The sequence below is a fragment of the Phyllostomus discolor genome, chromosome 3, assembly GCF_004126475.2.
Source record: "Phyllostomus discolor isolate MPI-MPIP mPhyDis1 chromosome 3, mPhyDis1.pri.v3, whole genome shotgun sequence".
Classification (NCBI taxonomy): domain Eukaryota; kingdom Metazoa; phylum Chordata; class Mammalia; order Chiroptera; family Phyllostomidae; genus Phyllostomus; species Phyllostomus discolor.
Window position 1 is genome coordinate 63,391,164 of NC_040905.2, and position 26,436 is coordinate 63,417,599.

Here is a 26,436-nt window from a genome sequence, read left to right on the forward strand (position 1 = left end):
TTGGTAGGTAACAACAACAAACCCAAACTATGACATTTACACTTTTTAAAATACCCAAATGCTCATAAAAAAATTGCTCTGAAAAGTAGATTTTAGCTGATGTACCAGTGATCACAATTATTTGGAAAACTGGACTGCTTTAGTCAAGTTACTATAATTATCCTCTAGAAAACATGTATTGAATGAGTCAAATTTATAGATGAAAATTTGTCTATTTGTTTATCTTTTTGCCTTAGTCTAAAAGACTAAAGGTGGCTTAAAATCATAGTAACTTTGTGAAAAATATTCTGCATCTTTATTTTTTTACTGTAATTTTTCCATTACCATTTAACCCCCTTTTACCTCCCTCCCACCCCCTGCAATCACCACCCTGTTGTCCAGGTCCATGAGTCATTTTTCCTTGATCCTTCCAACCCTCAACGCCCATCCCCAGAGCTGTCAGCCTGTTCTCTGAGTCGGTCTCTACTTTGTTTGTTAGTTCAGTTTGTTCATGAGATTCCACATGAGTGAGATCATATGGTATTTGTCTTTCTCTGACCAGCTTATTTTTACTTAGCATAATGTTCTCCACGTCCATCAGACTGTTGCAAAGGGTAAATTTTTCTTTTTTATGGCTGAATAGTATTTCATTGTGTAAATGTTTCTAAATACATTACTCTCCCCAAAAGCTAGCTGCTTCCAAGCTTGACTTAATATTTTGCATGTTTTCTCTCCGTTGCTTGGTAAATATATTTGCTTCTCCTTTCTGCAACCGACGTCTGACAGCTGATTTTTGCTGTTTTGTCAACTGACGTTTCACCTTCTGTTTCACCAATTCCTAGAAAGATTTCAATGATTAGTATCATTGATGACTGCTCATTCTGATAAGGAGTAAACACTCAAAAAAATATTGACATTGCTAATATTTTTCAAATTTCTGTTAACATATATTTTTAAAACTTTAAATTCTACCAGCAGAACTATACAAATCAATAAAACACAAAACTGTTATAAAATTACATTTCTAAAAGAAATATAGAATGACAAAAAGTATAGATAAAATTCTTTGAATAACAAATAGACATAGTGCCACCTAGTGTCCATTGAGAAAACTTAAAGTTTCTTTTGTTAGTTTCCCCCCTAAAAACCAACAAAATGAAAATCAACAAGATAAAAACTGCTTGTTCCTGTTTTCTAGGTAATAATAGGCATGTCTTTGTGTAAGACTGTTTGAAAGAATTCATTACTGGTAAACAGATCCTTCATAACTTCAGGTGTAGAAACAAAACAACCTGATGGCAGCAGTTACCCATGGAAAAGTCTTCATACCAATTTTGGGAGATGCAGAATGCTTTCTCATAGTGAAGGATCATCAATTCAATTGATTTCTTATTACTTAGGACACAGGTTGCCCCTAACTGCCAAGATGAATAAAAGTTGTGAATATTAACACTCACAATAACCTTTATTCCCCTCTGAAATCACTACACCTGTTTGTTATTAGTGTATATATAATCTTGCATAACCCAAGTTGCTTCCTAAAAAAGGGCAGATGAACACTTTAAGGGTTGAAGCATGGGTCTCTTTGTAATATGCCTCACCCTATGCAAGACACAGAGATACATTTATGGCTGTCTCCTGAAATTAGGAAGGTTGGTGACTTAGAAGGACCTGGTATCCCAGAAGTCTCATAACTTATGAAAGAATGGTTGGCTGAAAATTTAAAATAAGTGTGACTAGCCTCCAGGACCTTCCCTACCCCAGGAACCCAGGCAACTGCCAGTCTCCCCACCCTTAGCAGGACACCAGAATCCTGGAGATGCCATCTTCTCAACTACAACAAAGACAATAGACCAACACCTTCAGAATTCTAAAGGAACATTATTTCCAAACCACAACTCTAGTACTTAAACTCCCTATTAAAAATAGAGAATAGAATAAAAATACATTTTTAGTAGTAAAAAGTCTCCTCAAAATCCACTCAAATTACTAGTGGAATCTATACTGTCAATAAAGAAGTAAAGGATGTAAGAAAGAAAAGGAACCAGCAAAGAAGGCACCCAAAGAGAGGAGACTGAAAGTCCCAGGAAAATAGTAGTCAAGCATACTATTGTTTATTTTATTTTTTTATCCACACCTGAGGACATTTTTTCCCCACTGCTTTTAGAGAGGGATGGAGGGAGAGAGAGAAGCATCCCTTGGTTGCCTCCTATATGCACCTGGACTGGGGACTGAACCTGCAACCCAGACATATGCCCTCACTGGGAATCAAACCTGAAACCTTGCGATCACAGGATGATGCTCCAACTGAGCCACACGGGCCAGGACTGTGCACCACATTTAAAAGAGGAATTCGAAGAGGCCTCCAGAATATTTCCAAGGAAAAAAATCAAGTTCTTTCCCAAATAATCTGCTTCAATTTCCCCTTGGTTCTTCCTTTCAGTGAGACCTTAAGATAATTATATCAAGCGGCTGAAGGAGATAATGGATTGCCATGCATGTACATCTTCCTAATTCAGAACAATTTACAAATCTTATAAGATTTATTTTCTTCATGTTAAGAAAAGGGTGAGAAAAATCTCATTTGGTGTATTTTAAAAAATTATAAAGTGTGAAATAAAATACCTCTGTATTATTTCAGGAAGCCTATAAAAAATGGCAATGAAAATCCTATATAGTATTGTGGTCCATTGTTGATAGTGACTGCATACTTATGAAAAATATTATTTTAACCTTTCATTATAATTTAACTGTTACATATTAGAAAACACAGGGTACCTAAATGGCAACTCTGCTAATTAAAAACCAAAAAACTATTTTAAGTAGGAAAACAGGACTTACAATAATATCAAAGAACACACAGAATATCTTTACCTTGCACAATCAATCAACACATAGGAGGTAACAAAGTAGGTTTTTCTCCTGACCTTTTTAACAAAATAAAATGTGACCTCAAGAAAAATTGTGTGAGCAAACCTCCGTAAAAATGTAGAGTTAAGATGACTGGCTTCAGAGATCAGAGAGAAACCAAGCTAGGCTAAAGACATCTTTTTTGTCCTTGGGAAGCAAACTTATATTTTATAATTCAATTCATTAGAGGCTGTGAGCAATGAGGAAAATGGGACAAAGTCAAGACCTCACGACAGTGTCAGTGCCATAATCTCTGTATGCAGAAGAGAGCATAAGTTAGAACCTAAGAAAAGTAGCATGAATTAGCAATCTAACTTCTTTATATGACATTATCAATTTTATGCCATTGTAATCAGATATAAAAGCCCTATGCTTTGAATCTGAGAAATCAAAGAAACGAGGGTTAATCTCAGTAAGTGTAAAAAATATCAAAGCCAAGAATGGACAGGGAACTATGAAGTGTGAGAAATCAATCTCTTCACTGTTGAAGTGCAGGGACTAGACCACATGAAAATCAGTGCACCCTGGATCATCTTCTTCAAATTCAAGCTAACATACATGCTGCCCTTTCCCTGAAAGTTTTGATCACTCCAGCTAAAAGTAACCCTCTCCCCTATATTACTAAATTTGTACTTGTTATAATTTTATACTGTTAATATGCAAGGTCCAAATGGCTGCGACCGTCTTGTACATCAAATCATCCTCACATGTAAGATGCCTACAGTATGACCTAAGGAACACTTGCGCAAACGTGAATGAATGGTTACCGGAGGAATTGTTGAACAGCTCAGAATACTGCCTGAAGAAGTAACACTGAGAGTTCTTGTTCTGTATCGGTTAATATCTTCCATGTTTTCTTCATCTCTAAAAGCAAAATCACAATTTATCCAGTTAATTTTTATAGTTAATTATTGAAGTAATTTATATTATTCCTTACTTGATAATGCAACTTAAAGATATAAAATACCTCAGAAATATCATTATATTTAAAACATCTGTGAAGGTAAAACCATCCACAATTCAGCCTAGTACAGTAACAATTTTCATTTTCTAGCATTCTGATAGTCATCAAAATTTCAATATGGTAAAATGTTTTAGCCATCAAAACTTATTATCACTTATCCATAATTCATGTCTTTTTGCCTCTTCTTTTACTGAACTATCTGACTCTTAACATTTAAATCCTTGGGACAGTTTCTTGCCATTTTCCCAAACAAATGCAGGTGTAAGAAACAACACCCTGCAGTCTGCTCTGCTGATGCAGAAAAACTGCAGTGACAGAAACTATCTCATCTGTATTATGCATTGCTCAATGTTTTAATGTATAAAAAACTCAGACAATATTAATTCTTAATAGTCAATATTTTTCAGAAATATATTTCTACTTTGATAAAAATTTTGCCCAACATGTGTTTAGAGTAAAAACAAATTACTCTCTGCTCAGATAGCTATTTAACCTATTTTCTTCTCTTACTCAAAATCTTGAGTCATTGCCACTCTTAATTTTAATTTTACATTTATTATTAAAGTGGTAATAACCCTGTGTCTCAAGATAGTTATATGGAAAAGGAACAAAATTCTCATATTTTGCTTCACAATGAAACTCATGATAAAGAGAGCCTTAGGATGTAAGCCTGAACACGTACCGAGAAATACCTAATAAATGTTCCTTGCCCTGGCTGGTGCAGTTCAGTAGACTGAGCAAACCAAAGGGCAGCCGGTTTGATTCCCAGTCAGGGCACATGCCTTGATTGCAGGCCAGGTCCCTAGTAGGGGTGCGAGAGGCAACCACACATTGATGTTTCTCTCCCTCTCTTTCTCCTTCCCTTCCCCACTCTCTAAAAATAAATAAATTTTTTAAAAAGTTACTGATTTAATTTTGTCCTGTTACTGTTTTGAAATATATAAACCTGTATTTCATTAAACTATAGTTGTTTGATTCTGGATAAACAGTCCAAATCTAAAAATTAAATTTTAGATTATTTGCTAATCTGAGCTCAGGCTGATTAATACTTGCAAAAAAAATTCTTAAAAGAAAAATAACATTATAGAATTTTGCATGAATAAATAAGAACAGAAGGTTCAAAGTGCCAGATGAAATTCGCTGAACTTCATAAAGATAGCACATTCACTGAAGATTTATTGGACTATACATAAATCAAGCATTAGATGTGTATTTATGAAAATATGCAAAGAATTCATCCATCTAAATCATAATCAAGTGAATAAAAGCTCTGTATTAACTTTTTGAAAGTAATCAGTTTGTATCTTAGGATAGACTGCTTAAAACTGATTCGCTATGCTGTCTAGAATCAGGTTGGCTGTGAAAGCTAGGTGTAATTTTAACAAAAGGGTTAGTTATTTTCATTTTACACGAAATGGTACAGAATACAACTCTGTCACTTCATTTAAAAAATACTCATTTACCAGAATTGAAGAAAGTACAGGTCTCCAGATTAAAGTAAAAAAATCAATCAACAACAGAATCTATACCTGAAAGGCCTGAATTCTTTGTTTAATGACGACAAGGCAACGAGATGAGGGCATTCATCTTCACACTCTTCAGAGCTTGCGGGGTTTCCTCCTGGACTTGTCTCACTATCTTGCCTGGTGCCATTTTCAGTTTTGTCTTCCTTCCCAGAAAACTCAGTTACAGAATTATTTTCAACAACCTGACCTTTTATTTCTTCTAAAGCTTGACTGAATTTAGTCATGTCCAAATAGTGCGCAGCAGCACTCTGCTCCGACAAATCGTCTTCCTTTACTTGTTCAAGGTCTCCAGGTGATCTGTGACAGCAGTCACCTAATCCATCTACAGAGTTTTGTTCACTTGGATTTTCTGATCTACAAACGTTTGTTTTTTCTGATACCTCTTCTTCATCAGAGAAGGAAAAGTCAGATCTCTCTTCTGTTTCAATATCATCTGGACCTGCTGGATGAAGCAGTTCATCATCTGCCTGCATTTCCTTTGTGTAGCCACTGGCAGAAACCTCTACATCAAGAGAGTCCTCCCTCCTAGGAAAAGAAACGCCAAGCATTCAGAGTGGGAAAAATCCATCTGACACGGACAAATATTTATTACTCTGGAAAGTTATAATTCTTTAGTGAGTTTAATAGTTTATATATTTTAAAGATTTTTCTTTGCCTAAAATGCAATACTTAAATTACTTAAGTACACAAATGTAAAAGATATATGCTGTTTGTCGTTTTAATAAATGTGAAAAGCAATAGATATTAACAGAAAGGTTACAGAAACTTCAATTGGTATTTACTAACTTAATAACTTTTAAAGGGGACTAAAGATTTCTTTTAACTCATGTCAGTCATCTCAAGCCAGAAAACAATATTTGAACTAGGTTTATAAAATAAATGAGAAATTTGGCTTTGAGAATGTATATATAATTAGGTTCCACTATCAAGTAAAGACAGCTCCTATTCTGAATAAAGGAAAACCACAAATTCTGATAAACACTTGGCTTGTTCCTCACAAATGGACTATTCACTTAGCATCCTACATTGAAGAAAAGTTCCTGAATTTGTAAGGAACTGGTGTATTCTTCCCCCAAATTCAGTAATATTTTAGTGGATCAAAAGAAGGTATTTTCTAGATTTGTAAGTTTCATTTACATACCACCCAGCTATAACACTCAATGATTACAATGTGTTGAAGGTAACTCACCACCTGAAAATTTTTAGATAAAAATAACTTTTAGAACCAAATAAATCAGGTATTTATCAGAGTTCTGTCACTTTAAGCAGAGTACAAACCTGATATCACTAAATGTTGGGTAAAGCTCACTTTCATAGCTGAAACGTTTCATAAAGAAATCTCGAATGCATTTAACATCTCTGTCAAAATACCTGCAAAAGAAAGAATTGTTTCTGATGTAGCCTTTGTTGTTCATTTTTTTCTTATGAACCAGTGACAATATCCTTAGTATATGACACTTCTACTTTTTACATAAAAAGATGTTACTCTACTCAAAAGAGAGAAATCTTCTGACAGTGTGTTTGAAATACTGAATGTAACAGCAGAAGTACAAACAAGGAATATAAGCTATCAAAGGCACACAGTTCCCACAGTCAGAAAACTCAAGGTTTTCCCTTAATGCGACAGACATACTGAGAGAAAGATAAATATGAATCTAGAAAGAAGACCATGGGCCCATAATGTGGGGGCAGACATTCCCACTTCCCTCTATAGGCTCTAGTACGTCTGGCTGTACTGACTGTCAGCTACACCCAGTTGAACCCCTTGTCAACGGAGAAAGCTGAAGATAAAAACAGATTAGTAACTCGTGAGAAAAAGTTTGAGAGTTCGAATTATGTTTACGTATCCTTGTTATCTGTTAGCTCACTTGTAATGACTTCCAAAAGAGACAAATAATGCTGTAGGCTTATAAATAATAATCTGAAAACATGTTAATCTGGACTGACAGCAGAAGAACCTCTGAATATGTGGTTATTTTTAAGTCAACATAAAGCAGTAAGAGCTGTTTAAATTCTCTAGAGGGTTTCCAAATAAGGTAGAATTAAGGGCCACATGAAACTGATTAACTATTTAAATTGTAACTAAATTGTTATTTTAGAGAATCATGAAGTTTAGAATTAGGAAGACAATGCCACTATTCTTTGTTCTTAGGGCACCTTTGGAACCACCTCAAATTACTTTAAAATTATGTTTTTATACACGCTTATGTCTCCCCTACTAGACAGTAACTTCTTCAAAAGCAGAGATAGGTCTTATTTATATCTTAATTTCTAGTACTTAATAGAACTCCTTCACCCAATTACTTGCCCATAAAAGTTCAAGTTAAATCACAATGTCTTCAAAAATAACGTGTATTATATTTAACTTGAATGTCATAACCTGTTATCATTTCTGTCTCTAATGCTGGTGCTTCCTAGATGTTCCTTTATTGTGTGACTATGTTACATCACTTTAATGAAAATGGTAATCAGTCATCATCATAAGAAATATTAACTACTCAAGTGCCAGGCATTTATCTGTTAGTATTGTTTTGTTGGAAATATTCTTTAAAAGTACTCACCCTTAATTTGATTATTCTCAATTGCATCATGGAATACAAATAAAGGAAAATATTCTGTTGCATTTCACAACGTGGCCAGTTTACTGGTTAAGCAGTATAAGGAATAGATTATCATAGTATATAAAGTGGTTCTGCCCTGTGTCAGGGATGAGGTTTTATGGGAATTCTTTTCTAACATAAAAGCTAAAAATGGCATGAGAGATATTATTGGTCTGGCAACTTAGTCTAGTCCAAATCCCTAACTTTCGTTATGACCATCAAGATTATCAGATTATGCTTCGTGACGCCCCTCGAAGCCAACCATGGAGGACAAAAGGGGACAGGCAGAGAGAATGGGGATCTAGGATTCCCCTCTCCATATCCCTACTTGTCCTAAGCTTTTTTTTTGTTTAAGAATTGGGCTTCCACCTAAATGTTTGTTTGAATAAAGGATTCCATGGCTAAGACAATTTGACTTTTGGAAATCTGTCAGATTATAAAGAGAATTAAAATTGTTTTGATAGCTTACAAAAGTGGGTAGTATCTTCAGATTCCCAACACACACGGAATAAGCTTAATGAACATGTTTTAAAAACTGGATCAAAGTATACTCCCTCCTTCAAAATACTGAGGAATAAGACAGATTCTTTCAAGAGAAAATTAGTAGTTTGATATCATTAAAACACACACACACAAAATTTTAGACCATTGACATCAGCTACTTTGAACAAGTTACTGACCCAAATGATAGTATTACAAAGATGAAAATTCTAAATAAAAATTACTTCATCACACATAAACACACCCACATTCACAATCAATTTCAATATATACCATTCAGCATTGGAATGAGAAGTTGAAACCATCTGTGGAAAATCAATCATGGTGATGTGGTCATCTTTATCCAAGATAAGATTGAATTCATTGAAATCTCCATGAATTAGTCCATGGTTCGCAAGTCTGACAATCAGTTCCATGGCTTCATCATACACTGATGCAGGGTCTTCAACATGGTGTATCTGACATCTGCAAGTATTTTACATAGGAAAATAAATTATTTGTACTCATTTATGACTTTAACGAAAGCAAGTGTGTATGTATTTTTCCATCTTCGTCTCCCTAGCGGCTTTTCTTCATTTCCATCAGCATACAAACATAACAGTGTCCACCATCACTGAAAAAACAAGCCACATCCTGCCTTGATTCTGTATCTTTTTTCCAATGTCACATCCTTTTATCTTCTTTACAGTCCAATTTCTCTACACATGCTTTCTCCAAATTTTTTCCTTCTACTCTAATAACTATTTTAAAAAAGGCTTTCTTCATCCACTTTATTTCAACTTTTGTCTAGACTATCAATGACTTCTGTGTTGCTAAATCCAATGGTCAATTCTAAGTCTTCATCATATTTGGTCTGCCAATTAACCTCCTCCCCCTCTTTGAAACACTTCTTTTACTTGACTCTTGACATACCAACTCTTTAGGCTGTCCTCTTTATACACTGACCATTCCTTCTTAGTCTTTTTTTTAATACTTTTCATTCTCCCTGACCTTTACATTTTGGAGTTCCTCAAAGGTTAATCCTAGGGCCTCTTATTTAAAATCATTTCTGTTGATTTCAGGCTCACGGCTTTAAACACCATGCATATACTAACGTCAATCTAGACTTCTCTGAACTCGTACTCATCTCAAACTTACCATGTCCCAAACTCGAACTCTCATTCTGCCCCACATTCTAACTTCACACTGTTGTTGAATCTTTCCAGCTCATCTATAAATGTGAACTTTATGTATAGCCCCCCACCATTAATCAATCATTCAGGTCCAAAAGCTGGTTGTTACTTTTGATGCACACCTTTCTTCATATCAATATCCATTCCCAAATGAAATCATGCTGGCTCTTCCAGAAAGACATATCCAGAATCGGACTGCTTTTTGTCACCTTGCCATCACTCTGATCTGAACTAGCATTGTCTCTTCACTGGACCATAACAATTTCCTAAACTGTCTTCCGAATTCTGTTCCTGTCTCCATTCAGTCTATTCTCAATATGGCAGCCAGAGTGATCCCACTAAAGCATTAGTCAGGTCATGTCTCTTAGCTCAGTATCTCATTCAAAATTAAAAAGTCCTTGTGCTAAATATCACTACAATGGTAATCACCTCACAATATATAAAAGTTTCAAATCAACGTGTTATATACATTAATTTATACAATATCATGTGTGAAATATATTTCAGAAAGAAAAAAATTTAAAAGGCCTCACAATGATCTAGAACCCCTAACAGATCTGGTCCCCTGCTGCCTCTCCGATCCTGTCACTTATACTTTCCCCCTTGCTCACTCAGCTCCAGCCACACTGACATCCCCACTGTTCCCTGAACCTGCAGGTGTGCTCCCACCCCGCACCGCATGCACTTGCTGTTTCCCCTGCAAGACATTCTTGTATAGCTGTATGATTTTCCTTCATTTTTTTCAGCATTCCTATCAGTGAGACTTTTCCTGACCATCCCATTTAAATGGCAGCCTCCTGTTCCCACCTCAGCCCTGCTTGTCTTCATTCCCCTGCTTTACTTTTATACATAGCATTTACTACCATTTGATATACATAGGGTGAAGCAAAATAGGTTTACAGTTGAAGTTTGTGGAACACAGTTTGTACTTTTTATTTATTATTATTACTTTTTATCCTCACTCAAGTACATGCTTATTGATTTTAGCGAGAGAAGAGGGAGAGAGAAGAGAGAGAAACATTGATGGTTGCCTCTCCTATGCCCCCGACCAACCCCTGCAACCTAGGCATATGACCCGACCAGAATCAAACCTGTGACCTTTTGGTTTCTGCATGGCACTCCATAGGTTCAACAATAAGTACTTACAGAGGATAGCCATTTATGAGTTCCATGATGACTGCATGGCGATTATAATCAATTGGCTTTGGAACTGGAAATTTCCTCTCGTACAATGCCTAAAACACCAGCAAACAGGCATAAACTAATGAAGAGGTGATTAATTTTTAAGGAACATTAAAGTAAATATATCTGCTCACTACCAGAAGAAAACATACAAGCCTTTACAAAATTACAGTCAACATATGACTATTTATATATGGCTTACTTACAGCATAGAATGAGTTGTACATAAAAAAAAGTTAAATCAGTTTACTTAATTCACTTTTTCACCACTCATTTACTGAACATTTACAAAACACTATACACTGTGCTAGGGTTACAAAAGCGAGTTTGAAAAAGTCTCTGCGTTTATGATATATCTGCTAAACTTTTGGAAATTTCTGCCATTTATTGAAGTGTGCTTAAAAAAATTGTGATTTAGAAAGTACTGTCTACTGACATATTAGGAAATGAAATATTGCAATAGATTAAGCATTTTAGTTTACAGAGCACTGGCCTTTTCTTGAGACCAAATTTATGATATAAAACTATTATGTAATAAACATTTACACTATGAGTAGCCCAAGTCAAATGTTACTTAAGACCATCCACAGATTCATCTGTCCCCCATCCTTAACTTTTTCTATCTTTGCTTATACAGTCCTGTTATTAATTCCTTCAGAATGTCAGATTCATGACCTCTGCCATTGGAAATGCTATCATTTCTAAGTAGACCTTTGTCATTTATACTCAATTACTCTAACACTGGTTCTAGCTCTTGCCACCATACCTAACCTTTAGTCTGTGTACCAATAGCAAACTAAGGTGTTTATGTCAATGCTCAATTAGAAAAAATCTACAATGCCTACTTGACTTGGGCTGGTGAACACACAATACAGTATACGCATGTGTTGTTGAGTTGTAAGCCTGAAACCTATGACTTTGTTCAATGTGACCCTAATAAATTAAAAAATAAAAATCTACAACAGCTATACTGATTTTAGTCGGAACTTTTCCTAGGTTTCAAAACCCTCTTTAATCAACTTAACTGGCCCTACTATTCCCAACACTCTCCCATCAGTGTTCTGGAGTGCACTCAGGACAGTCATCTCAGGACTATTACCTAGACACACAGAGCTTATCCCACGCTCATGTCTGTACCCGAAGTGGTTCCTTGGCAAAGTACACCATTTCACAGTCTCTTCCTTATAGCCAAATCATATGCATGCTTCATAAGTCTGCCCAAATCCCACTCACTCCATGAACTTCCTTCATCAACTATTGTACTCTAAATAAGTTCTTCTAAACACATACAATTTGATTTTTAAATTGTTCATTGTTTTATGTGTGTTGTTTGTGTTATCTTCCCAACCTAAGACACAGACTGCATTGGTTATCCCTTTGGTATCTATCCCTACTCCCAACCCTACCCTAGTACTTCATACAGTGGTAGCCACATAGCTAATGCTCAACATATATTTATTAACATGGTTAATTTTAAAAGGCTGTGTACTCTACTTCCTACCTTCTTTGGACAGGAAATGAATGACTTCCACTCCCCCCCCAAATTGGTTGGTTGGCTTAAAAATAGTTTTTTTAATGCAAGTGATTTTGAGTAAGCCCTGGCAGCTCAACAGCATACAGTAACCTTAACTACAGTGGTCTAGCCAGTGGACCACAGCTTCACCTTTAAGCTGAAGCTCCATTTTACCTTATTCGCTGTCAGGAAAATATCAATGTATTTAAGAAGCATATTAAAATACAACCAAGTCTATGGTGGTACCTTTGTATAAACATATTGAGAAAACACTAGTAGAGTTTTGGGAAAACGGTAATGATTCCTACCAAACTGCCAACTTCCTGATCGACTACTGTGGGATATAAAGCTTTAGTACAAGACAAGAAACGTGTAACATGTATGGCATCAATATCATTTATTTATACTGTGTTGAGAATTTCCCCCTATAGTCACTAAAAATTGACACACATGAATTAAAATAGCCTACTTAAAGAAGACCAAACTGAAACTTCCAAGAAACACTGGTCACACACTAGATGAATTCTAATAATTAATTAAAAAAAAATTAAGTTTTAAAAAATAAATCCAAGAGTGTAATAAAAATACAATGTCATTTTATGTTTAATTCAAATATTGAAGATATTTGATTTAAAAATATTTAATAAATTAATGCTGAACTTAACCTTGAAGGTTAAAGTTTAAAAACTAAAAATTTTTACTTTCCAATACATATAAAAATTTTTACGTGGCATTTCTTCTCTTATGCAATATAAAAAGACTAGTCAACTTATTGAAGGCACTAAGATTTCTACAAATGGTAATTAGGTGGTGTTTTCAATTACAGAGAGACCTATGTACAGTGTAACTATACATTCATACATACACGTTTGTGAGGAAATCACATCATTGTATTTTAGGCTACTCTATCTTGTTAATATTATTTTGCCTTTACATTAAACAATTAAAAATACCTTCACATAGAAGGAAGTAACCAAAAACAAATGACAGAAAAAAAATCAAACCAGCAAGAGTTTAAAGTGACTGTAAGGTTGGAATCGGAGAAAGAGAAAGAAATGTACGGGCAGCAGACTGATAATTGTCGCTATAGTCTTTCAGCTGCAAGTATTATTTGGTTAAAAAATAAAAAATTATTTTTAAAATACCTTCATATAAGCAAATTCTTTCATGGCAGAGAGACGAGATAAATAAAGCCAAGACATGCTATGCCTGTGTTTATGGTAATCACGCTTGTTTTTCAGATTTCGAAAGGAGGTTCTTCCCAGTCTGTGAAGCTTTAATGCAAACTGTTGCCCTTCTCCATTTGCAACAATATAAATATCTAGAGCCAAGATTTTAAAGAGATCATTGTTACATTTTTATGCCAGTAAGTTGAAACAATTCTAACTTTGTCTTACTTTATTTGTATCAATTTTTACCCTTCCTAATAACTACAGATACTTACCATCACAATCCAAAATGGTGACATATACGTCAAAGGTTACTGCCTCCAAAGGTACTCAACGCTCAACTCAGTTTAGTGGGAAAACATCTAATTGTTCCTTAGTGCCCTACATGTTCAAGAAGTTATTTAACAACAAGCTCATTTCTTCAATTAATACTCAGCTGTTAGAATATAATCCTGTAAGAATGTAGATCTTTTCCTAAGTATTTCAACTATCAAAATAAGTTGCAATTTGCAATACTCACAAGGATTCCTAATTATTCATGGGAAATTTTAATTATTATTTTAATTATCAAGAAACAATTCTTTCTTACCATGGTGGGTTATACACTGGTATAAACATTTTGGAGGAAATATGGTATTGTCAAACTTTTAAGAGCACATAATTTCAAAGAATATATTTACAAATTTATTTGCACAGAGACACCTATACCAGAGTGTTTACCACCTTACACCGCCCCTCTGCCCCGCAAAAAATAAAATAAAAAAGAAAAAGAAAAAGAAAAAAAAAAAGATGGGAAGTAACTTAAATATCTGTTAACAATTGGAACTGGTAAAATCAATAAAGAAGCCTCCATATAATGTAACACTCAGAAACTATAAGAAAGACAAATACAAATTAGCTGATGTGGCATATCAGGGATGCACTGAAGGTTTGAAATAGTAAGTACTATTTGCTTTTACCTGAGATTAAAAAGATATGTGACTATATACACATATTCTTAGTATACTACATATTTTTATTTACACAGAATATTTCTGGAAAGAATATGTAGGACATCAATAAACAGTGATAGCTTTGTAAAGTAGTAACAGGAGATTGAGATTTGTGTTAGGATATTTCCTTTTTATTTTACTGTGTACTATTTATCATTTTGTATGTAATGAAGTTCTTAAAAAAAAAAAAAAAGCCATTAGAAGAAGCATATCTCAGACTTCCGGCAAGATGGAGGAATAGGTGGTCGCAGTCGCACCGTACCTCCTCGCACAACCAAGATTAGAACAACAATAATTACAACAATAATTTACAGACAGAATAACACCCAGAACTGACAGAGGATTTATCTAAATGGAAGTTGGACAGCCAAGAAGTTGAAGTAGACCCGTATATCCAGACTGGTAGGAGAAGACGAGTCGGGTGGGCGTAGGGCTGGCGTGGGTCAGCGGTGCGCAGAGGTCGGGGAAAATTTGGCTCGAAATCAGCGCAACAGCCATCCGGGGCGCAAGAACGCAGCGGTGATCCCTGAGTACACAAGCTGTGGCTGGCAGACCCAGAGGGGCAGCGATTGTGGACCAGGGCAGAGCTTGCAGCCCAGGATCCCAGAGAAGGGTCTAAGCCCAGGAGAACGGAACTACCACCTTTGTTCCCTCCCGTCCCCGCTCCTGCCCCCACATATAACATCACAATCTAGCGACTGGGGTGCCCAGCCCCGGTGAACACCTAAGGCTCCGCCCCCCACCGTAACAAGAGCGACCAGACCAGGGGAAAAAAAAAGGAGAGAAAGGGAAAGACATGTTTCCAACAGAACAGATCAGTCCCCCAGGACTCATCCTTTTGAGCGACCAAGAAATAGCCAATCTATCAGATGCACAGTTCAAAACACTGGTGATCAGGAAGCTCACGGAACTGGTTGATTTTGGATCCAAATTACATGAAAGGATGCAGATTACCATAAAAGAGATGCAGGAAGATACACGGAGGAGAGCCAATAGTGAAAGGAAGGAATCTGAGTCTCAAAACAATACAGTGGACCAGAAGGAAGATAGAATCAACCAAGCAGGAAAGCAAGATGAAATAAGAATTCAAAAAAAAGAGGAAAAGCTTAAGAGCATCCAGGACACCTTTAAACGTTTCAACATCCGAATTATAGGGGTACCAAAATGGGAAGGGGAAAAGGAAAGTAACAAATTGAGCACGTATTTGAACAAATAATAAAGGAGAACTTCCCCAATCTGGCAAAGGGAACAGTCTTCCAAGAAATCCAAGAAGCTCAGAGAGCCCCAAAGAAGTTGGACCCAAGAAGAAACACACCAAGGCACATCATAATTACATTAGCCAAGGTAAAAACGAAGGAGAGAATCCTAGAAGCAGCAAGAGATAAGGGGACAGTAACCTACAAAGGAGTTCCCAACAGACTGTCAGCTGATTTCTCCAAAGAGACCTTATAGGCAAGAAGGGGCTGGAAAGAAATATTCCAAGTCATGAAAGACAAGGACCTACATCCCAGATTGCTCTACCCAGCAAAGCTCTCATTTGGAATGGAAGGGCAGATAAAGTGCTTTTCAGATAAGGTCAAGTTAAAGGAGTTCATCATCACCAAGCCCTTATTTTATGAAATGCTAAAGGGACTTATCTAAGAAAAGAAGATAAAGAAAAGGCATGTATAGTAAAAGGACAGCAAACTCACAATTATTAACAACCATACCTAAAGCAAAACCAAAAGAAACTAAGTAAACAACTAGAACAGGAACAGAACCACAGAAATGGAGGGCACATGGAGGGGTAGCAGCAGGGGGGTGGGAGGAGGAGAGAGGGGGAAAAGGTATAGAGAATAAGTAGCATAGAATGTAGGTTGAAAATAGGGGGAGGGCAAGAATAGTACAGGAAATGTAGAAGCTAAAGAACTCATAAGTATGACACATGGACATGAACTAAAGGGGGGCAACGTGGGTGGGAGAGGGGGTACAGGGTGGAGGGGAGAGAAGGGGGGAAATGGGACAACTGTAATAGCATAATCAATAAAATATATTAAAAATAAAATTAAAAAAAGAAAAAAGGTGTTTCATTACCTTCTTTATATATTTCTCTCTCACACACACTGCCATATTTAGCACTCTCGTATTACTTATTAAGTATATACCATAATTTGCATATTAATACAGAAGACACACCATCTGAAGTATATGTCAACCTCCTTTGGAGTAGGCTTCCTAATAATTTTTTTTCTCCCAACTTTAATTTTCCTTCCTCAGTTCAGATAAACAATTTAACGATATAAGATAAACTATACTGGATAAAAAAAGCAGTGTATAAGAGGGCATGGTATGAAGTATATCATTCCCTGTTCTTTATTTCTACCTGTCTTCCACATAGAAAATACACAAGCATTTGTTCAATGCTATTTTAGAAAGCTTTTCTCTGTGTTCTGCACATACCTAACTTAGCCTTGTTGACCACATTACTGTGAAGGAAAAAAGTTTGTGTTTATCAGATATTCACTGTATTCTACTACTTTCCTGTGTTACATATTTTAGCTATTACAAATATCCAATTTATCAGACACAAGATCAAATAAAAAATTTGCCCAGATTTCAGTTATTAGAGGAAAACTAATTCTTGGTATACTTAATTGTCAACTACAGATTTATGACAAAATAATAATCTACTACTCTAAGGGTTAATTTTAATCTGTATTATTTCCAAACAACTCTTCAATTTATTGTTTAGTGGGAAAAATAAACTAAAAGGCAAATGCTTTCTCAAAGGGAATATAAACTAAAGAAAAAAATGCATTCAATAGAACTGTTAGCACTTACCAGATTCTTTGCCAACACCCATCTGGTTTCCAACAGACTCAACTACCTGTCTAGAAGAAAGTGTTTTTAAGGCTAGGTAATCATAGCCTGCGTTTGTCAACCGATAGCCCTGGACAGCTAGACAAATGAGAAAATGAGAAAGCAAATGAGAAAGACTACATTTTAGTTACATTGTACTACCAAGTCACATCAGTTCAAGTCATGAGAACAATTTAGACAATGGGAGGTTTTCAATGGAAAAAGATTAGCTACCCAGTTTTACAAGTTAGCGTTTCTTCCTATAATTTGTGTTTCTTCTCTAGAGCAGTATTACTCAAAAGCGTGAGGCACAGACTTACACCAGTCTATGTTACTAGTCTGTAACAAGACACAGAAACTGACCTAATGTGTATCACGTTAAAAATTTTTTATATCAGTTTGACCAAGTTATTTTATATCTTCAACTGTAACAAGGAACGTATGCCCCATTTTATCAGTTTGTTTCATATTTCTAGCTTTTTATTATTTTATAAAAGTATGGATCCATGATAGGCTGATAAAAAGAAACTCATCCCTCACCACACACGGTTTTAGTAGTAACGTTACATTCTAGAGTCTTGTGGCAGATTGCATTTTCTAAAGACAACAACATCACTAGCTGTACTTGCTCCTATGTAATTGGACCTCTGCCAGGAGGTGTAGAGTATTTTCCACCCTATTTTGTCTGGGTGGGTCCTGTGATTTGCCCTAACCTATAGAACACTGAAGCTGTGTGCTGCGTCAGTTCTAGGGCTAGTGTGTTCTAGGCCTGGCAACGCCCACTTCCTGCCTTTTGGGAAGCCTGCTCTGGGGAAAACCAGTTAAATGAAAAATCACAAATGGTGCCTTGAATACTTACTTTTGGTACGCTCCCAAGCTATGAGTTTATGTTTCACTAATTCTCTTAAAACTTTATTACAGCCACCATGTTTAAGGCTGGCTATAGAAGCAACCAAACTGCAGGGAACTATTTCATGGTTCTTCATGCCCATTTCAACCTGAAATTAAAGAAATCATTATACAATCATAATTAACACAGAGCTGCTGTCTGTCAAAACCTTGTTAACAAATTAACTTCTTCAAACTTCTCTGACCATGCAGTTCTCCAACCAATTCTGAGACATAAATTACTACCTTCTTGGTTCATATTTTCAATCAGTTTGATATATAATCAGTGATATTCATATTCTATCTCTCTTGTAAATGATATGTATACTTCAAGAGTAAAGAATGTGAGTGCTTACCATAATTTAGTGATGTGTGGTAAATACTAAAATATTTACTGACACCCCAGTATTTGTCTTTAAAAACTACAGATGTTGTAGATATTTAATACTATCTCATTAAGAAAGTATTAATGACCTGGCTGGCGTAGCCCAGTGGATTGAGCACGGACTGTGAACCAAAGTGTTGCAGGTTCAATTCCCAGTCAGGGCACATGGCTGGGTTGCAGGCCATGACCCCCAGCAACCACATATTGATGTCTCTCTCTCTCTCTCTCTCCCTTCCCTCTCTAAAAATAAAGAAAATCTTAAAAAAAAAGTATTAATGAGAAAGTATATGTAGGTATTGTAAGAGATTAAAAATATATAATAATAGTCTACCTGGAGAAGATATCATCTTCCTGTGGAAATAAGAGGGTACACATCCAATTCTATTAGAAGGTAAGAAAGAAACACTGACAAAGAGGTGGCTGACGGCAGAATAAGAGTACTTCTGGCCAAGGAACCAGTTTCAAGGTAGTAGCAGGACCTGAGACTGACTTTGAGAAAGGATTATAGAAAAAGCAGATAAGGGAATACTAGAGAAACATAATAAAAAAGATTTGGCTACGGCACATATACATGGAAGTACAGAACATAGCAACAGCTATTACAGTGGTAGCTCAGATGGGAATGACATGCAGAGTTCGTGGAAAGACTGGACGATGCTTTTAAGTAAGATATGGAAAGACTTGAATGCGGATAAAGGAGTTTTAGATTTTATACAGAGGGAAGTAGGAAACTCTTGAAGATGTTCAGGCAAAGGAGATGTATGAACAGCTGTTTTAAGAACATCAATCTAGTAGAAATAAACAAAGTGGTTTATAGAAAGCAAAAACTGGAGGTGGTATATTGTAGAACTGAAGAGACAGGCCAGGCCCGAGGGAACAGAAGCCATAACAGGGAAGATAGTTGTAATGGGAAGTAGTATGGGACTGAATGGAAGTGGGAAGGTAAAGGAACTGAATCAAAGCTGCAGTGAATAAGAGTTATTTAAAATAATAACAGCAATAATATTTATTTTAATGAAGTTTGGGAAAGGAGATGGTAGACAAAGTTAATGAATTTGATTTGTGCACAATGAGTATGAGGTGTTGGAAAGTCCTTCAAATGAAGATGTTTAAAGAAAATTGGAAAGGCATGTCTACATTCAGGACTGAAGCCATAATTAGAGGGGGAAAAAACCCAGTATGATTACTGATAGAGGGCGTGCCAGAGAAGTAAAGGGAAAAGAGGGTCAAGGAAAGGCAGCCACTGATACCAATGGTGGTGACACTCAACTGAGACTGAAATTTTGTATTTAATGAGGCCATTCCTTAATGAGCTTCAAAAAAGAACTTAAATATTGCAGAGACAAAGTTTCAGAAGATAAATCTGCTATCATTTTGATGCCTCAACAAAAACCTCACACTTTACACTTCTCTTCCATGCTTTGTTCTATCTCTCCCAGCTTCTAACATTTCTTTCTCTTGATTCTCTCATTTCTGTCAGAGGCATTAAGGCAGTGGTTTTTCATCTGGTGTGCTGCAAGAATTTTTAAAACATGCAATTTGACTATTCAGTGCAGGGCACTGACCTTTTTTCCTTTAGACTGTCAAATAAAAAAATTAGCCAACATGACAATAGTCACTTGGTGTGAATGAAGCAAAATTATGCCTATTCTATTTGTCAGATTAACAAAAAATATTTTTGGTCGGCTGCAGAATTTTACTAATTGGTCTACATGTGCCATGAGATGAAAAAGGTTGAAAATCACTGCATTAAGGAATGAGTGAATGTGCTGAGGAAGTGGAAAAGGAATGTATCTTTCAAAAGTGCCAGTAGGTAAAGGCCGGCTGAATTTAAGAAACTATGGGAGGACAAAGAAAAGTGTCTTCCAAATTTCATACTAAATTTGCATTTGATAGTTTAATCCCTATAGTAAAATAGCTCTTCAAGTAAATTTGTTTCATTCTGCAAATGCCCTATCTATGTGTTCCTTTTTGTGCCATAAATCCAAGACCATAAAATCAATTATCATTCCTTTCTTGAAAAGATTCAGTGGCTTCCCTATACTTAGAATATACTCCAAATTCTTTGGTAGGCCTGATGAGGCTCTCACCTTTTTCAGGTACATCCCCAACCATTCGGCCTCCTGCTCATCACACTCCAGCTGCACTGGCCTTACCAGTCTCCAAAAACTGTTTCTGCTTCAGAGCCTTTTCACTTACTGCTGTTTCCTCTGCCTCCAACTTTTCCCAAGGATTTCACCGAGCCAGCTACTTCTCTTTCAGCTCTTGTTATCCTTCCATTCTTCCTTTTACTTAGCAAATATTTATGCAGTATCTAACACGTGCCAGGAACTTTTTAAAAAGCCTTAAAACTTTGGTTACAACAGTTAACAGAAAAGATTCTTGCAATCAGCAGACCGTCTTCTCCGGTTACGCAACTTAAGATAGCACTCACGCTCCTGCCCCCACTATTCATGATTTCTACTCAGTTATCCTCGTTATCATCTTCATACCAGTCACTGTCTTATGTTATCCTTGTTATTTATTTGTTCACTTGCTGATGATATGTGTCCCTTGGCTTGTCTGTACCGCTGAATTCCCTAAAATTGTTAGTTTAAAAACCTGGCAAATGAGTTGACTGAATGAATAGGGAGGAATACTGCGTGAGTGAGTCCGTGCGTGGGGAACTCAATGCTATTGATTTTCCTCAGGAACCTTAACCCTTTTCAGACGGTCGGAAACCCAGGGTCAGATTAACTTCTCCGGCCGCAAGGATGCGCATAGCTCTGGAGCACAAGCGGGTTAGGAAGGAGGGAAATAACTACAAGAGGGTCCTTTGCTGTCTGCATTTGGGGGAGGATAAAGACCACCGAACAAAAACTGAAAAATCTTGCTCTCAGGTCTTTTCCCATTCCCACCCTTCACGGCGTTTCAGTGCCCAGAGCGCGCTCTGCTCCCAGAAAACTTCCAGGAACAGGACGCACGGTGGGAAAGGGCAGGGTAAAACGCTAACTTCTTACCGCGGTCAGGACCCTGAAGTCATCGCGGCTCAAGTAACGCAGCTTGGCCACATTCACCTTCCCCATGGCGGCACCGGCCTGAGCCTAGAAGCCTGGTCCTAACAACCGGAGATCGCAGGGCACGCCGGTACTGTAACCTCTCACGTGCTTCGAAGTCTAGGGGCGGATCGCGCATGCGCTACTCTTTACTTCAGGTCCTTGCTGATAAATTAAGTACTATTGTCACTGGCTTGGGAAAGTAAAAACGTCTTCTAGGTCTTACGAAGCACATAGTATGGAAAAAATAGAGTACTCTTTACAGTGATTTCTTTTCATGTAAATGGGCTGGCAGACTGTAAATGTTCAATGTAATATGCCAGTTTATTTTTTTCATCTGTCAGGACCTACTGCTTAAAGAATGCGACTAGCCCGTGAGAGTAGCCTGTTTACTTTAATCAAGTTTTATCCCTAAACAGCAACTCTTACTGTAGGCAAAGTGAGTTCCAACAACAGAGGAGAAAAATGAACCAGAGCGCTACCCTAGACGATCAAGATAAAAACGACAGTAATCACACAAGCAGCCAGCCCCTGTTCCAAATACGCCTTCCGCAGGCGTGCTTAACGAGAATTCTCTTGCAGCTGCTCACTACTTAGGTTTTCCATTGGTTCCCTAGGCTTTGAAGTGCGCCTGCGCCTGGTGGGAGTGGGGTTTAGTGCAACGTCGGGATATTGGGCCTGTAACCTTTCTTTCTCCCGCACGTTTCCTGAAGTTTTCTACCGCGGTTTGATGGTATTAGCAGAGCTACAATGTTTGGATATCTTAGGCCTATGCGCAGTTTGAAGGGCTTTAGGAGAGCAGTCCACGGTGGCCCTGGAACTCATAGGCTTGTGCAAAAATGGTTACTGGAGGGGACTGTAAACAATTTGCACGCTCTACCCGTATCAACAAAAAAGGCTGCGTCCTCCACGTATACCGTCCGTAAAACAGCAACAAGGATAAGAAAACTTGTGTGAGAGTTTGTGTTTACAATATCTTGTTTCTGAATTATGTTTTAAAACTTTAAAAGGCAATTATTTTGGTACCACTCATATTAGCTGTGGGTGCTACATGCGGTCACCGAGGATTGTGTTCTCCCCTTCATCCTTGGTCTTATTTTCGGCAACTGGTGTTTAGCCTCTCTCAGGGTCCAGTCTCAAAACTTCCAGGGTAAACATTGGAATTCGGTTTTTAGAGTTCCTTTCTTTTTTCCATGTGGGGTTTCACTCACCTATGTGCTGGCTTTCCTTCTAAGTCCCTCCCCACATAGTATTTCAAACCACCACCTATAAGTTAGAGGCAAGCAGTTGAATATGCCTTGCTTTTCCAACAAGAATATAGCACTCTGAAATCATTGAACACAGGAAACAGAACAACCCTCTGTCCCCTTTACAGTACAACCTTGGTTTCTTTTTTACCCGAATGCAGTAAATCTTTAATTAGCTATGCTCAACTAAGTGGAAACCTCCACTGAAATGGGGTTTTATTTATTTCTGTATGTCACATAAGAGGACATCAAAATGAAAAGTTTTAAAATGCTACATTACGAACTTCTGTGTCTATGGAGAATGAAAATCACAAATTATTTGGACATCTACTCCCAATGCAACATTTTAGCCGACACTGGTAATCTATTATGGCACAAAGGTTTCTTTGCTTCTCCACTCTGCTCCAGACAACCTCCACTAATTGATTGCATTTGGCTAGAATTGCTGCCCTGGTTCTGGAGTAGTTTCTGAGGTTAATCACACAGCCCACACCTCTCATATTTTCAGTATCAATATTTTTTAAATGAAATCATCTTAATCAGGCTATTACTGAAGTCAAGGGGTTCACCACTTTGGGTGTTCTATTCAAGAATGAGGTGTAGTTGTTAGGTGGTTTCATTTACTTGCAGCAAGTAAACAAGCCAGGATTCACATTCAAATCTCTGTTTCTGGGAGTGATTTATTATACACATATGCCAGAAGCTTTGCTCAGTGCTATGGCAAACTCATTTCCAACCTGTAAGCTTTGTGGTGGAAGGAGGAGAATAAAAATTTAAAGAATAGCCCTGGCTGGTGTAGCTTATTTGTTGGTTGGGAATCATGCTGCAAACAGAAAGGTCGAGGGTTCAATTCCCAGTCACTGCTTGTGCCTGGGTTGCAGGTTAGGTCCCTGTTCAGGATGCATGCAAGATGTAACCAACTGATGTTTTCCTCCTTTCCTTCCACTTTCTCTGGAACCAATAAAAAAGAAAAAAAAAAACTTTCTAAAAGTTAAAGAATAGTATGATGTAGGAGGTCTATCCAAAAGGTATCTAGCCATGTACTCTGAAAAATAGAGACATTTATTGGAGAAGATATAAGATATAAGGGACATACCTGGGACAATGATGTCTCAGCCCCCTTCAGAATCACCTTGGGACCTCATACAGTTCTTCCAGTCACCATCGACTGCCCCATTGGATTTTCCTGAATCTCACTGAAGGTCTGAAATCTCTTCCCTTGGAAAGGATTTTAGTTTAGGGAGAAGTCAAAAGTTGCAGGGCACCAAATCTGGGCTGTAGGGAGTCTGAGTCGCCTGGGTGATTTGATGTTTTACCAAAAAAACTCTGCTTAAGACATGATGCATGAGCAGATGTATTGTCAGGATGTAGCTGCCAATCACCAGTTGCCTATAGCTGTGGCTTTCTAAATAATATGAATGGTTTCTGCAGAGAAATGTTCAAGTTTAACGCAAAATTTGATGCAAATTCATTGCTCTACTCGCTCAGTCATTTTGAATGCCATGGCCACACAGTACACATGCTCACTCAATGGTGTCTAACCCAGCACCACTGACTAGTTCAGTGAAGTCATCATTGTTCACACATACACATTCCAGTCCACTCTCCTTGGATGCCAGGTTACATGGATGTTGTATAAACCATTCTTATTATATTAATAATGGCTGAACTTTTTTGGACAGATCTCATAAATATGCAAAGGACTTAACACCTTATTTCCCTCTCCCAGACTCCCACTCCCATTACTCACACACACTTTGTCTTCACAAAATGCAGAGAACCTTGACTACTAATTAAAGTTTAAATTTCTTAGATTAAAATTCAAACTTCTTAGGTTAACATTCAATATCTTTAACAGTCTATATCATTATTTACTTTCAACTAGCATATATACCTGTTAATTGAACTACTTGGTCTTATACTTGTACAAGTTACTTGATTTCTTGTTTCACTGCTTTTTTCTTTTATCTGTAACTCTCATCTTCTTTCCTCCTTTTCTTTTGTCTTCTATCCAATCACCATATATGTAAATTCTACGTCTATTCTTCAAATGTTATGTACCCCATAAACTTTTTCTTTGTTATCCTTATATTAGTTTCCTAGGGCTGCTGTAACAAATTATTACAAACTTGGTGGCTTAAAACAATAGAAATTTAGTTTTTTACAGTTCTGGACCATGCTTTCTTCAGATGCTCTAAGGGAGAATCAGTTTCTTGCTTGTTCTAGCTTCTGCCAGCATTTGGTCATTGCTGGCATTTCTTGGCTTGTGGTCACATCACTTTGGTCTCTGCCTTCATAATTACATTGCCTCTTCCATTTCTGTATGTTTTTTCCATCTGTTTCTATCTTACAAAAATGCATGTAATTGCATTTTGGGCCCACCCAGATCCTTAATCACAGCTACAAAATTTTTTCCATGGAGAGTAAATTCATAGATTTTGGGGTTCAGAGCCTATTTCTATCTTTTGGTGGATGGAGATATTATTCAACCTAATGATCCCCAACAGTAAGCTTGCCTTCTAATTTTTGGCCACTTTTTTAACTCCCCTACTGGCCCATAAATTAGATTAATTATGGAAAAAATTTGAACAAGGAGACTGAATAACAACATTTAGAGTTAAGGAAAATAAAAATGATATATTTGTGTTTAAGGTATACTAGCTAAAACTCAGAAAAATTGTGATAGTCTTTACTGTACGTGGGCTATAGTGCCATTTGTTTGAGTATTGGAGGTATCATTGGTGGGAAAAGACATAGTATAGAATATATGTTGGGTTGGCCAAAAAATCTGTTTATTTATTCCATAAAATGAAAGACATATTTAAAAATCTCCACCAGTAACTTTATTGATTTAGATATTTTGAGTATGTCAGCTATCTCCTGCATGATATGACATTTATCTCAATTAATGTCTAAATTTGATTGCTGTTAACTTCAGCTGGTCTACCCAACCATGGAGCATCTTCCAGTGAGAAATCTCCAGCACGAAACTTTGCAATCTGCTTTGGACACATTTGATCAGTCATAGCACCTTCTCTGTACACTGCATAAATCATTTTATGTGTATTTCAGTTGTGCTTTTAGCTTTCTTTTTAAAAAAATATTTTATTTATTTATTTTTAGAGAAGGGAAAGGAGGGAGAGAGGGAGAGAAACATCAATGTGTGGTTGTCTCTTGTGTGCCCCCTCCTGGGGACCTGGCCTGCAACCTAGGCATGTGCCCTGACTTGGAATCAAACCAGTGACCCTTTGGTTCACAGGCCAGCACTCAGTCCACTGAGCCACACCAGCCAGAGTTACCTTTTTTGAAATGATAAAGCATACTATGCCAAAAATGTTGCCTGTTTTCTTCCATCTTTAATATTAAAATGGCTACACAAAAATTTACCAATTTTGATAAGTTTTTAAAAGAAATTCACACTGAGATGACAGCTGTCACAACACAATCTAACAAAATTATTTGGAATGAAGTTAAAGACAACTAAGCACTACTAAGAGCTGCCTTATAGAAAAAAAACAAATGAACTTTTTGGCTA

The 26,436-nt window shown here is 36.9% G+C and overlaps 1 protein-coding gene across 1 annotated transcript; it reads right to left on the minus strand.

Moving 5' to 3' along the window:
• Nucleotides 1–202: 202 nt before the first annotated feature.
• On the minus strand, nucleotides 203–21,771 carry RIOK2 (RIO kinase 2). The gene is made up of 10 exons (XM_028526521.2): nucleotides 21,619–21,771; nucleotides 18,206–18,344; nucleotides 17,329–17,445; nucleotides 13,493–13,668; nucleotides 10,799–10,887; nucleotides 8,754–8,945; nucleotides 6,658–6,750; nucleotides 5,383–5,904; nucleotides 3,657–3,753; nucleotides 203–817 (listed from the first exon to the last, which is right to left on the minus strand). The coding sequence occupies exons 1-10, from the start codon at nucleotides 21,682–21,684 to the stop codon at nucleotides 653–655; spliced, it is 1,656 nt and encodes a 551-aa protein (XP_028382322.1). The 5' UTR covers nucleotides 21,685–21,771; the 3' UTR covers nucleotides 203–652.
• Between the last annotated feature and the right edge of the window lie 4,665 nt (nucleotides 21,772–26,436).

Bases quoted from the DNA above. Each gene is read 5' to 3' on its own strand.
- RIOK2 (XM_028526521.2), bottom strand. From the start codon at position 21,684: ATGGGGAAGGTGAATGTGGCCAAGCTGCGTTACTTGAGCCGCGATGAC. The intron at 18,345-21,618 runs GTAAGAAGTTAG...CTTTAATTTCAG, and splicing joins ACTTCAGGGTCCTGACCGCG to GTTGAAATGGGCATGAAGAA. The intron at 818-3,656 runs GTAACCATTCAT...AAATCTTTCTAG, and splicing joins GCTGTTCAACAATTCCTCCG to GAATTGGTGAAACAGAAGGT.